This window comes from Phoenix dactylifera, unplaced genomic scaffold (assembly GCF_009389715.1).
Source record: "Phoenix dactylifera cultivar Barhee BC4 unplaced genomic scaffold, palm_55x_up_171113_PBpolish2nd_filt_p 001887F, whole genome shotgun sequence".
Classification (NCBI taxonomy): domain Eukaryota; kingdom Viridiplantae; phylum Streptophyta; class Magnoliopsida; order Arecales; family Arecaceae; genus Phoenix; species Phoenix dactylifera.
In genome coordinates this window covers 50,945-63,757 of record NW_024069176.1, presented here as the reverse complement: position 1 = coordinate 63,757, position 12,813 = coordinate 50,945, and the positions used below count along the sequence as shown (strand labels likewise).

The following is a 12,813-nucleotide window of genomic DNA, read 5'->3' as shown; positions in this document are numbered from 1 at the left end:
GATCTACCCACTTTAGAAGCCATATATAGCTATCTGATAGCTTTTTACATATTTTTTAAAAAAATTTTTCTTAAGTTATATATTTTTCTAATCATATTTTAAATTATATATGAATAAATCGCATAAAAAGCTATAGAGTTCATAATTCATAATTAAACTTTATTCGCAGGGCATAAAATTATTATCATTTCATAATAAAAATAAATACATTTATAGAGTCCAAGATTTATAAAGAAGTCGTTAGTATTATATTTATGAAACCAAACTTTCATAACAAATCATAATTTCCATAATGTTATATGCTCGATCCTTAATTTTTTTAAAATATGATATCATCTACATTTAATATTATTTTTATATATTTTATATAAATCACAAGCATAGAAAATATATGGAAATTTGAAAACCAATAAGAAGTGTCAGGATTACTTATCTTTTCTATGTTAAGATCGTCAAACTTTTCTAGGCGAATCTACTAAACCTATTGAAAAAATTAGAAGTAAAATTAATTTCCTATTCTACGTCTTTAATAGCATTAAAAATAATAAGAGACAAGAGACAATTGGCCGGATGATAGCATTCAACGACTTTAGGTGGGTTAGGCTTAAGCGACTCGATCAATGAATCATAGGGCATGGGCTCAGTTAGGGCCAAGGTTGTTTAAAAGAATTCCTCATTAATGGATTTTAGGGACACTATAAGACGGAGTGATTGATCGGCAAGATGGCGAGCACCAGAGTGGTTCAGGACCTCTTTGCAAGGTCAACATGGGTCGATAGGAAAAAGAGACAGAATTGAGATTTATAGATCTTTTTAGAAGAGGAGAGAGAAATAAGAGAGGGAAAGAGAGGGATGAAACAAGAGAAGAGGAAGACCGAAGCCTTACCTCGGTTCCGATGAGCTCCTCGCTCTGATTTCCAGCGGGCACAATGATGGATCACCACGATTTCGAAGAGAGAAAGAGAGAGAACAAGGCCTGTTGCTCGGTGGTGGAGGGTCATATTGGGAGCCTTCTTCTTCCTTCTTTTTTATTTTTTTCTTGGGAGCTTGGGCTGGGCCATGTTTGGGTCAAATCAGTCTAAGTAGATCGGGCCCTAATCAGGCTTTTATATATATATATATATATATATATATATATATATATATATATATATATATATATATATATATATGATTACAGGAGGAAAAAAAAAGGTAATCTTCCTCGGCAAATTAAAATCAAAAAACAGTAGAAGAAAATGTTGACATGGTATAAAATAATAATAAAACTATTTGGAAGGCGGCTTCTTGGAATGAGAGGAGGCCTCGGCCGGCTACTACAAAAGGGAGGTCGGTGATGGTCATGAACTGCCCCGTTCTCCTCTCTCCTTCTCTCCCCCACTCCTCCGCCCTCCCTCTCCTCCGCACCGCCGCCGCCACCATGTCCGGGTCTAGCGTTATCGTCCCTGGCTCCGCCGCCCAGCAGAAGCGCGCCCTTCGATCCGAGATCCGGAAAGCATTGAAGGCTTTACCCCCCGGCCAGCGAGCCAAGAAGGTCTTCTCTCCCTCCCTCTCTCATCGCGCTTGTTTGATTTCTTAAGGTCGAGTCTTGAACCGGATATGTTTGAAAGAAAGCGGGCTCGGTTTTTGATCAGCGGGCTACTGGTTCTATCCAGAGTGCAGTTGCTTGTTGATGCCGATAGCGAAGTGCGATTCTTTATTTGTTTAATATTTCTTTTTCTGCGAAGTAAATTCCATCCTACTGCAGTTTCTTTTTCTTCTCTCTCGGTTTCTCTCTCCATCAAAACCGAGCTCTTGACATAACGTTTCTGTTTCATGTTGGCATTGTGATGGTTAATGCGTTTGTTCGGTGCTTAAGATCCTCAGGTGCTTTTGTGTTGTTGTTATTCTTTGTTTATATGTTTGCTGTTATTCCCAATTTGTAGTATAGACGTGGGTGGTGACTTGGCCTTCATGTGTTTGTACATTTGTCATAGAAAGGAGAGTCGGTTTTTTATTGATTTTATTCATATGAGCACTTGTTTATTGTGTGGCACGAGTGAACTTTTATCGAGGACAAACACCAAATGAAAGTGCATTATAAGGACAGCCCTCTGCAAATGACAGATTCCGAGCACTGTGGAGTCAGCATTGAGTAATGCAAGGCAACTGATCTTCACTGTTGCCATTATAATGGAGGAAAATGAAAAGTTCAACTTTGCGTTTTATTCGTAATCTAGGGGATTTATCAATGTGAATGTTATTATAGAAAATCAAATGCTTGAAGATGAGAAAGCTGAAAGCTTTTTGTCTAGCTCCCAATATGGTGATTTCTTGTCAAGAATCAGAAGAATTCAGCACCTGTGATGCATGCTTCTAGCTCAAGAAGAGCAGAACTTTCATAGATGGATCTAATCCCATAATTCGATCAGGCTTTATTTTTAGCATGAGGTTTGTGCATAATTAATTCCAAATCAATAATGCTTGTGATCTTGTCTTTCGTCTCTCTAAAACATTATGTCAAGTGAGAGAACTATGAAGGATGCATTCATAAACAGAATGTATAGGAACTTGGGGACTGATGCAAACCTCTCAGCTAACATAATTGTCCCAGACATGGTACTTAATTAAGATTATATAAACTTCCTTCTTGTTACTAGTATTTGTACTTCTTTTTTATTGGCTCCAAATTCTTTAGCTACTTCTCTCCATAAAGTTTAAGTAAAAGTTAGACAGAAACAGAATGAATCCCACAAATCCTAAATTTCTTTTATCAATCCTTATTATTAATTTACATCAAATAAGACATTTAAAAGTGTTCTGGATCCCAGTGCTAGCCACTGAAAGTTTTCCTCTTTATATGGTAGGGATATGTCACTGACTTATAAATCTATCTGCGGAAGGAATTACCTGATCCATATTTAAGAGGACTACTTGAGTAAAAATAGCATGTAAGCTCTAGCCACACATACAAGATGATGCTTCTACACAATGGCACTCTATGGTTAAGCATATGAAAAACTCAACTGATGTATGCTAAGCGATTGCTGGTGGATTCTCTAACTGTTAAAAAGTTAAATGAGGTGCTGAGTTGTTTAAACATGAAAGTAGCAAATAATTAAAGCATCATATTTCCACAAAATAAGAATTATTCAAATTGACCACTGATGAAAATAAAATAATAATGTAATGTAAACCTGAAATAAACAAGTTTTAACAAGTATTCTAAAAAATGCTTAACTCTTTTGTCGTGCAAACAAATTGGTTTTTCTTTTTAAGAACCTTAAAATACAACTTATATGGTTCCCTATTTCGCGATCAACATTTTTGAAGTAATCAAGAACATAGGTGAGGTTCTAGACAGTTTGGCATCATAATATACTGGTATGGAATATTTAGTTCTTGACATAAAGCTAATACAGGCATCTTAGAGTGTTATCTTAGATAGCTTGTAATTTCTAAACTAAGTTCATACGGAAATCTTCGACTTTTCAAACCTAATGTCTTATCAACAATCTTTTTTCGGAAAATGTTGGTCTTTTCCTTGTACTGTAATAAGATAAAGAAACAATTTGGGTTGCATTATTATGAAGGTATTGATTACATTTAACTTGCATAACTTTGCCATAATGTTAAAATTTGGGCTTGATTTTCAGATACAGCAATTCAGAATATCATTTTGGATTCCTCTTGGTTCAAGTCTACTAGGGGATTATGTGCTTATATAAGTTGCGAGTCCCTACATGAAGTTGATACATCAAGAATTCTGGCAGAGGTTTTAAGCGATATGAATGATGGTAAGCTTTGTGCATAACCTTTAGTTTCTATGTTCAGTTATCAATTGCTTTGACAGTCGCTGTTTAAATTCCTTTCTTGCTAATCATGATTTTCTGAATGGAAATTTTATAATCTTTGGCATGGATCAAATGACAAACTTCCACCAATGAAGCATGAATGCTTACCTAGGTTATTTCTGCACAAGTCTACTTTGTTCCAGATACTGAGATATCTCAAATGAAACTAAGTCTTGTTATGTATTTCCTATCCATCCATCCATCATGTGTGCCATGAGTGAGAAAGAGAGCCTACCTAAAGAGTGAATAAGAAGAGAGCCTACAGAAATAGTGTATATGCACATACTTATGTATGCATGTGTGTCCCTACATACGTATGTATAAACATACATCATCTGTGCCCTAACTGACTGAGAAAGCGAATGTACAGAGAGAGATTGGGGATCCATCCACCTGTCATTTGTGCCCTAATTGAGTGACATCATGTGTGGCTAATTGAGTGAGAACGAAGCCTACGGAAAGAGTGCATATACATACATCAATTTAGGTGTTTCTTTTTTATAAGGAGAGGATTTAATGACATACGGTTTACACACACATAGGTTGCCAATTTGAGTTGCTTATAATTTCAAGAGTTTGTGACACATCAATTCATCTATCTCATTGTGCATTCCTGCATTATGCATGTACCTTTTTTAACTATCTCTCAAACAGAATATACAAACACATCGTCAGGCAGATATGCAACTTGCCCATAATGTTTAAAAGATGTATAAAAACCAACTCTCTAAGTAAAGTGTTGGCTTAATGACTAAAATGCCTCATGGTGGGGGCATACCAATTGCCATATAGTTGTAGGACCATTAGAATCGTAGGCATGTGCTAAAGTATTCTCTTTTTGGAGAATATTTTTTTATTTAAAATCGACAATGATCGCAAAATGTTTGCTTTTTGTTAAGTTGCCTTTACTTGCCATTTCCCATGATGGCTACCTCTGGTTGGTAGCATATACATGGATTGACTAAGCCACGCTGTACACTGGTGTCTTAATGTTTAGCATGAATACTGCGTGGATGTCCGGTGATGACGTAATAATAGATTTCAAAACTTGTCTGCACTGTAAATTGTGGCATAAATTGGCTTATTGAGAAAAATGTTTTTAATGGATCACATGATACAAGTGCAAATATAATCAAGTCATGCCATATTTTGATGCTTCATTGGATCTCTTATCAATTTTCATTTCAGCTATTCTACTGCTATGAGAGGTAGCTCTTGATTGAAAAACTAGTTAGTGTCCATTGGTTTCTACATATAAAATTGATATTATATCCTTACTGTTCCTTTTTCAAGTCAAGAATGTCATGCGCAGGTGAAGAAAAGAAAAGGCTTTATGTTCCACGTGTGGAGGATAAGAATAGTCATATGCAGATGCTCAAAATCTCAAGTATCAAAGATTTGATAGCAAATTCAATGAATATTTTGGAGCCATCGCCAATAGATGCTGATGGAAGTCAACGTGAAGATGGTAAATTTTCTACTTCAACAAATAGCTAGCAAACACTTAAACACACATGCACACACTTTGTTTATCATTCCTCTTATTCTATTGTTTTCTTTCTATTTATGAAATTTTTTGGAGGTAGAATTTTTAATTTCTAAAGAAGCTAATTACATATTAAGTTGTACCAAAACAATATATAGTTATTCTGTAATGATGAAAATGGAAGTTGCAATAGAGTATGCATAAAACTTGTCGTGAGGCTAGCATTCAGATCCCGTTCTTGACCAATAAAGTTGTTTTGTATGGTTTATATGTTTGACCTTGATGAAACACATGAATAAAGTTAGATTTGATTTCTGGATTGGGCCTGGGGGCTTACTCAAGAATCTCAGAACCTTAGTTCACTACTAACCATTCTTAGCCAACTTATGATCTAAAGCTACACAAACCTTCCAAGTTCAAAACTGGAAACACATTAGCTTAAGCATATAGGATACAAACATGTATCTGGTGTGTTCATGATGTGTGGTAGTGACATGATTGATCTTGTTGGTGTATATACATGTGCTAGATTTTTTGTATTAAGCTTTCCCGGAACTTCTTTTGCTGCTCCTCTCTGATCCTCCAGATCATTATATGAGCCACTTTTCTGATCTTTGTGATTAGCGGATGAAATATATCTAACATGTGATCTTAAATTGGAAAACCATACATCTTCATATGTGAGAACGAACATTTATTGTAAATGGTGAATATTTTACTGTCTTTATTGTTAAGTATTATATGTGTTTAACGTCTATGAACTGCAGTTGAAAAGGTAGGTATATTGATGTTCTAATCTGAGGAATTTCAATTTTGCAGTTATGCTGGCAAGTCACCCTGTTGACGTTTTCTTGGTACCTGGTAAGTTTAATTCTTCTTCGTCTTTGTCTATTCTTAACCTATTGTGGAACATTGATTTCTTATCCATTTCGTTATATATTTGCAGGAGTTGCATTCGATAGACATGGGCGACGACTAGGCCGTGGTGGAGGGTAGGAATTGTTTCCTAACTTTCTGATTGAAGTACTCTTTCATTTTGATATAGCCAACTCATTACCTTGGGCAGAATTGTTTGAGTATAGGATTTATTGAATTTGCTGGGCCCAATACAATAATCATTATTTTTTCGTTCAAGGGGACACCATTGTGTATCACAAGCAGCATTACCAGGACATTTGGCAATGGTGCCAAGTGTTTAGATCTCCAAAGTATCTGATATTAAGCTCTGAAAGGACTGATACAGAGACATTACCACACAATCCATATACATAAAAATGAAACAAATGCCGCATTCCAATATTTGAAATACATTTACTACTGGACCAATTGGGCCAGTGAATGATGCTTTTTGCTGACAAACCTCCATTCATGTCATTTACATTAGAAACAAAAAAGAATGGAAAGTATATGACACCAGTATGATTCTCAAGAGTTAGGACATTTGGGGATGGTAATGGCTACTGCCTGAAATAGATGAATACTTTAAGGTGTCATCATTTGCATTACAGTGGAATACTGTTTTGTTTCCAGATGTCCATCTAGCACAAAAAAGGGTAGCTTGTGGAGTGGAAAATAGATGCTAGCATAGACTGTCAGTAATAGGAGAGATGAAGGATGGAGGGGAATTAGAGGAGATAGAGAGATCCTATAATCTTAAAAAAGAATCAGGATCCTTAAGTTAGCTTTTAGATTGATGACAGTCCCTAATTATATGAATGATGCTGGGGATCCCATTCTGCCTAGAAGATCATACTGCCACTTCTACAAAGTATTGTCAAATGCTCAAAGCATGCAATTCTTTTGTAGCATAATGTTGCATCCAGGCACCCAGTAAACTGATACCAAGTTTTCTAAGATGCTGTTTAATGGCCTTGTGGTAAAACTTTATTGAAATTAATAGCATTATATCATCTTCTGTGTAATTATAGATTCACTAGTTGTTTAATTAAATGACAGCTGTTAAATCATTGTGATGATAACCATTGATGACTTGTTAATCTTTTTAAAACAGATTTTATTCTGTTTTATATTTTTAAGAGCATGCCAGAAATAATATAGCATGATCAATTTATGGGATGAAATCCATGCATTTCAAATACATTATGCATCAACTGGAATGTAATTCCGGCCTCCGTTTGTGGCCTTTTCTACTTACAACTTTGATATTCTGTCAAACCTTTAAAGACCTTTAAATTCTTCACTTGCATCCCATCTGTTAGAGGCATTTAGAATGACAAAAAGCTCAGACGAAGCTCAGACTTCCAAAGTGGCTGATACCATCCGAGCATCTCAAAGTAGGATATTTTTTGACTATCTAATATAGCCTACTTACGAAGATTTACCGTAATACTAACTACCATTAACTTTCAATCAGTATCCATGTCATGTAGGTTTACTTCAAATCTTCTCAATATATTTTTTATGATGCCTTGTGCGTTTTCTAATTTTTCCATGCTTCTATTTGTGTGATGCTGCTCAACAGCTATTATGATGTATTCCTGACGAAATATCAGGAGCTAGCAATGGAGCGAAGGTGGAAACAGCCTCTTCTAGGTACATCCAATTTTACATTTTCATATTTCTTGCCTATATATCAAATTTATATCAGATATTTCTATGCTACATGTTTGGTTAATTTCATCGTCGTGCATCGTTTCGCATAGGTATATCCCAAAATATGTATGACTGACATAGTATGATTTATTGGACTATTGTCCAATTAGTAGGATCTATTGTTGTTAGTTCTGAGCTATAGCTATTCAAAGGCTCTTTTAACTGGTCTGCTGGCTTTATCTGGACCCAGCCTTGAGTATATTGTTAGATGGATGTGCGAATTCTGTTGAATGAATATGTGACTTAAGACAAGTAGGCTCCTAAGCTATAAGTGTTTGTTCTGTTGACTGGAAGTTTCAGTTGCCCATTTTTTATCTGATGGACTGGTTTTTTTTTTTTGACTGGCAGTTGCACTTGCATACTCCGTGCAAATTATGGATGATGATGTAATTCCTGTCACCCACCATGATGTACTTGTTGATGCTCTTGTCTCCGCATCTGGTGTCATTCCGATCAGCCCTGCAGCCATGGACAGGATGTGACTGAATGCTTCAGCCCTTTCATCTGCCTTTTCTGTTTTCCCTTACAGCATGTGCAATACTTTCACTGCTTAATTTCTGGACCTATTGAAATAGATAGAATTGATGCTTTTAAGCATCGTTTTTTCAGCTGAGAATCAGTTTGATTTTGTATCCTCTTTTTAATTTATCTGATGTGATTGGGAGACTACCTTCTGTTAGCATGTCTGTTGTAATTATTTATAACATCGATACTTGTTTGTGTTTCTTGTGCCTCCTATAGTATTTTATTATCAAATGATGAAAGATCAAAGTATATTCTGGTGATAGGCTACTTGTGATGTTGCTGCTATTCATTGTTAATCTTGCATTTAGTTACTATGGTGCAACTTTGGAAGTGGGGCTTATGTGACCTGATGCAATTAGCTGAAAGTTAAAATGACCTCGATTGCTGAAGTAGAATGGTGGAATTTAAACATATCGACTCTGGCTTTACCATCCACAACTTCAGAAGAAAATTCTAAATATTTTCATTGGTTAAGATTCCAATTTGAGAATAGACTGGTTTGGATTAGCTGCCTTAGTAGTGACTACCAAGTCAGCTTATAATTTCCTTGGGAATAAAGCAGGTTGGGGATTGGTCTTGAGAGGGGATTAGTTTTAGATGCACTATTGAGGAATGCCGGCGAGGTAATGGGTCTACCACTCTTTGGTATCTAATTTTTTTGGTATATTACCTACAGTTACTTATGGTGTTAGCTGCACAAACAGATAGACCAAGTTAGGAGAAAGACAGGATTGGGATGCTTAGGAGATTATCACAAGAAATTAATAAGATAGCATGGACCAAGTTATAAAGGCAGATCTGGAGGATCATTTTCAGATAATTATGGAAGCCAATCTTGATATATTAAGTTGGAGTTAGAAAGCAAGAATGATCCTTTATTTTATTATTATTATTATTTTTGAGACATACAATGAGGATACAACAGTGCGAATATGCTGTTAAATTCAGTCTGATACAAAGTCAGTATAGATGGTGCAAAAGCGCGAGCAAAGAGGGTGCTGGTTTCTGTTGGACAAAAGAGGTGAAAGGAGACTAATACATACAAAATCAATATGGATGATCTCAAGTTGGTGCTGCATTTAAGATGTTCGAAAACAGAGCTTCTTGTGATCCGGAGAAGTTTGTGGAAGGTGCTGCAAGAAGTGGTATTACTTTTTTGGCTGGAATATGATTCACCATGCAATGTTCATCATACCCCAGGGAGGAATATTGAACTGATTATAGGAAGGTGACTTACTGTTCGTAGCCAGTTTAGAGAAGCTCAAGCAACTTCTGTTGCTTTGATTCGTTCGGATATTTGACATGACCAAGGATCCTACATGTTGGAAAATGCTAACAGGAACTCCTCAAAAAAAGAGAGGAAAAATGCTGATGGAATAGTATGCAAAATTATGATTTGTTCAGAAAGTGAGATGCTGTATAGGTAGATATCTTTTATGGTCAAATGATGTATGTATGCATCATTATGTCTTTTCAGATCAGACCTCACCATTTGAAAGGTTTATGTGAGACCATTCTAAGCTCCTCTGACCAGAAATCATGAATAATTTTTCCAGGGTGCATGCTTTGCTATACGGAGCCCGCACTCCAGGGTGGTGGCAGCTGGTTGTTTGACACATCAGTTTTGGAGGCAGAATTACGAGCTGCCTGAGCTAGTCTTCAACATGCGCGGATGGTGCTGCAGGCCAGTTTGATCATTTTGAAGGATGACTCGGTTATGGTTATCAGATGGATTCGGAGGGAGTCGAGGGGTGAGAGCACGGACCACCTCCTGATTCGGGACATATGGATGATGATGAGGGATGGGTTGACCTTTTAAACCAAGCATGTATTCAGAGAAGCTAATAGAGCGGCCGACTAGGTGGGCTGCCTACACGGCCCACCACTCAGGGTAGGGGAGGGAGAGCTGCTACTGGCACTCCGTGAGTTAGTGTATTTTAATTTTATTTGGTGTATTCATACATGCACTGTATAAAGAGTTCGTCTAAGTAGTAAAAAAAAAAACCCGCAACAACCGTGCCAACAACACATGGTTGGATGACCTCTTAATAGTCCCAATTGTAATTGGTGGCTTCTTTTTTCTCTTGCCAGCTATACTACACGATTTCAAGATGGTTAAAAATTTTGATAAAATGAGCAGATAAGATCAACTTGACAGCCTTTGACTTTTGTGGTGTATGGATTATTTAATATAAGATATAGGGGATCGTGTTCAGTTAAATTACATATATAGCATTACAGCCATCATATCCGTTATCGAACCCCTTGGTGTGACGTCCAGATCAGAAGATGCGACGTATAGACATTGAAATAGTAAGTACTTTTGACTTGTGATAAAAAACTGAAATAAAAAGGGTGAGGGCCAAGGAAATTTGAGGATTGCAGGGGAAATCTCTGTACAATCATTAACAAGGATGTTTATCTTGACAATTAGCGTTTCGCAACATGCAAAGATGGGTATTTTCTAACCGGACATAAAAACAACCCTTTGAATCGCCATTTTTATTCACAACTCGCTAGCAGTGGTTGTCTCGTTGAGGTACGTTCTCGAGATCTACTATTGGCGATATTTTTTCTTCAATTCTCTGCTCTCCTTGCCATATTAAGGTAGTGTGCAAAACAGTCTCTACTGAGTCATGAGATCAAGGAAGTTTTCGACATCTGGAAGACGGGAATTTTTCTTTACATATGAGCAATGCTCATTCACCATAGCTCATCGAAGGATAATAAGTTCATACGTCCATGTAACGTTCGGAGACACGGATGGAATTGGTCCAGAGCCACAAGGCAGAATATATATATAGAAATCAGCAGAAGATTATTGCATGGTAACAGTTGGCGACATTCATAGTCCCAATTATTTAACAACAACGAAAGCCATAACGTAAGGAACTATCGGAAGTTTATGAAACCTTAAAAAGCAGTAGTAGATGTAACTTATTGGAGGGGAACCGAGGAAGGATCCTAGTTTCCAAATTTGGATTTTATCAGATTAACGACCTGCTGATCAACCTGGAAAGTCTTGGCCAGCACCTCGCTCGGTATTCCAGGCATCGATCCGAAGAGAGTGCGCGGAGCAATCAGAACCCCGGGCAGCTGGCTATTGAATGCTGTGATCTCCAGCGCCGCCTCCTTCCCCATGTTGTACTCGAAGTGAACGAGCCCCCTGGGAATCACGAAACTCTCACCTGCATTCAAAATTTTAGAGTAGAATACGTTGCTCGTGCTGATGATTCCCACCAGCACCTGACCGTGAAGAACGAGCCCAAGCTGGGTGGCACGGGGGTGGGTGTGAGGGGGGTTGACACCTCCCGGGGCGATGTCGACTCGGTTCATGGAGAGCCCAAGTGTGTTGAGGCCTGGGAAGCTGAGGACGTCTGCAGCGGTCACGTTGGAGCTGAAAATGTTGTCTGTGCTGCCTGCTTTCGAAAGCGCTGTGGAGAAGAAGTCGTCGGAGACGATGCTGGAGGTTGGTTTGCATGGGAATCCATTGACAGTTACGTCGCTGGTTTGAGGGTTGGCAACGCAGAAGTCCTGGAGGGGATCGGGGTCGGAGCGGCATGGGGAGGAGAGGAGGAAGAGGGCGAAACAAAGGAAGAGGAAAGGTCTTGCTACGGATTCCATCTTCGTTGTTTCTGGAGATTTGGCGAGAGTAGAGGATGACCTTGATGTTGTGTTATATGGGCTTGGTGTTCTGTTATATAGCCTTGAACGCTTGGTGATTTATTTCGAGGATTCCACACCAAGAATAAGATAATGACAGAAAATAGACGATTACGCTAGTCTTGGCACGAGCCTTGAAATGGTCCAAGAGACTGCACTTGCCGTGGCAATGTGGGAGAAATTAGCAAGGACCGGTTGCCAAAATTTTATAAATATTCTTCATTTTTTCTTCTTTCGACATAAAAAAAATTGAAAAAAATACTGAAAAAATTATAAAAAAAATTCTTCCTCCTTTTAGCCACTTCGATTTTTATTTTTACAATTTTGTTCAGCAAAATTTATCTTTTTATTTTGTTCTTAACCGGATCTGCACGTCCGATCGGATTCGATTTGGCTTCTTCCGAGACGTACCGAAAGAGAACTTTAGGGTCGTCCTATCTTTGAGAAGAATTGTCGCGAGGCCCGTACGTGGAGATAAATACTTCTTTAGGATAGCATCTACGCACTTCAACCTGCCTTCAATCAGACTATTTTCTCTTACTTTTATTTTAAATTTAATATTAGTAGATCTGTAGGATTTGTAATTTTATGATTTAAATTTATTAAATGAATAGATTTATTTTGTGCTAGAATAGATTTCTTTTTATTATAATAATACAGAATAAAAAATATATATATTTTATTCCTTTTAAG

At 37.3% G+C, this 12,813-nt stretch overlaps 2 protein-coding genes across 2 annotated transcripts; one reads left to right on the top strand and one right to left on the bottom strand.

The window, feature by feature from the left end:
* The first annotated feature begins 3,617 nt into the window (after positions 1–3,617).
* LOC120109179 (5-formyltetrahydrofolate cyclo-ligase, mitochondrial-like) lies at positions 3,618–8,717 on the top strand. The gene is made up of 6 exons (XM_039122928.1): positions 3,618–3,776; positions 5,146–5,301; positions 6,139–6,180; positions 6,266–6,311; positions 7,802–7,872; positions 8,281–8,717. The coding sequence occupies exons 1-6, from the start codon at positions 3,767–3,769 to the stop codon at positions 8,412–8,414; spliced, it is 459 nt and encodes a 152-aa protein (XP_038978856.1). The 5' UTR covers positions 3,618–3,766; the 3' UTR covers positions 8,415–8,717.
* Positions 8,718–11,226: 2,509 nt separating this feature from the next.
* LOC120109180 (germin-like protein 3-8) lies at positions 11,227–12,147 on the bottom strand. The gene has a single exon (XM_039122929.1). It carries the CDS (start codon positions 12,079–12,081, stop codon positions 11,422–11,424), a length of 660 nt encoding a protein of 219 aa, XP_038978857.1. The 5' UTR covers positions 12,082–12,147; the 3' UTR covers positions 11,227–11,421.
* Positions 12,148–12,813: the final 666 nt, after the last annotated feature.

Bases quoted from the DNA above. Each gene is read 5' to 3' on its own strand.
- LOC120109179 (XM_039122928.1), top strand. The intron at 5,302-6,138 runs GTAAATTTTCTA...TCAATTTTGCAG, and splicing joins TGGAAGTCAACGTGAAGATG to TTATGCTGGCAAGTCACCCT. The intron at 6,181-6,265 runs GTAAGTTTAATT...ATATATTTGCAG, and splicing joins TGACGTTTTCTTGGTACCTG to GAGTTGCATTCGATAGACAT.
- LOC120109180 (XM_039122929.1), bottom strand. From the start codon at position 12,081: ATGGAATCCGTAGCAAGACCTTTCCTCTTCCTTTGTTTCGCCCTCTTC.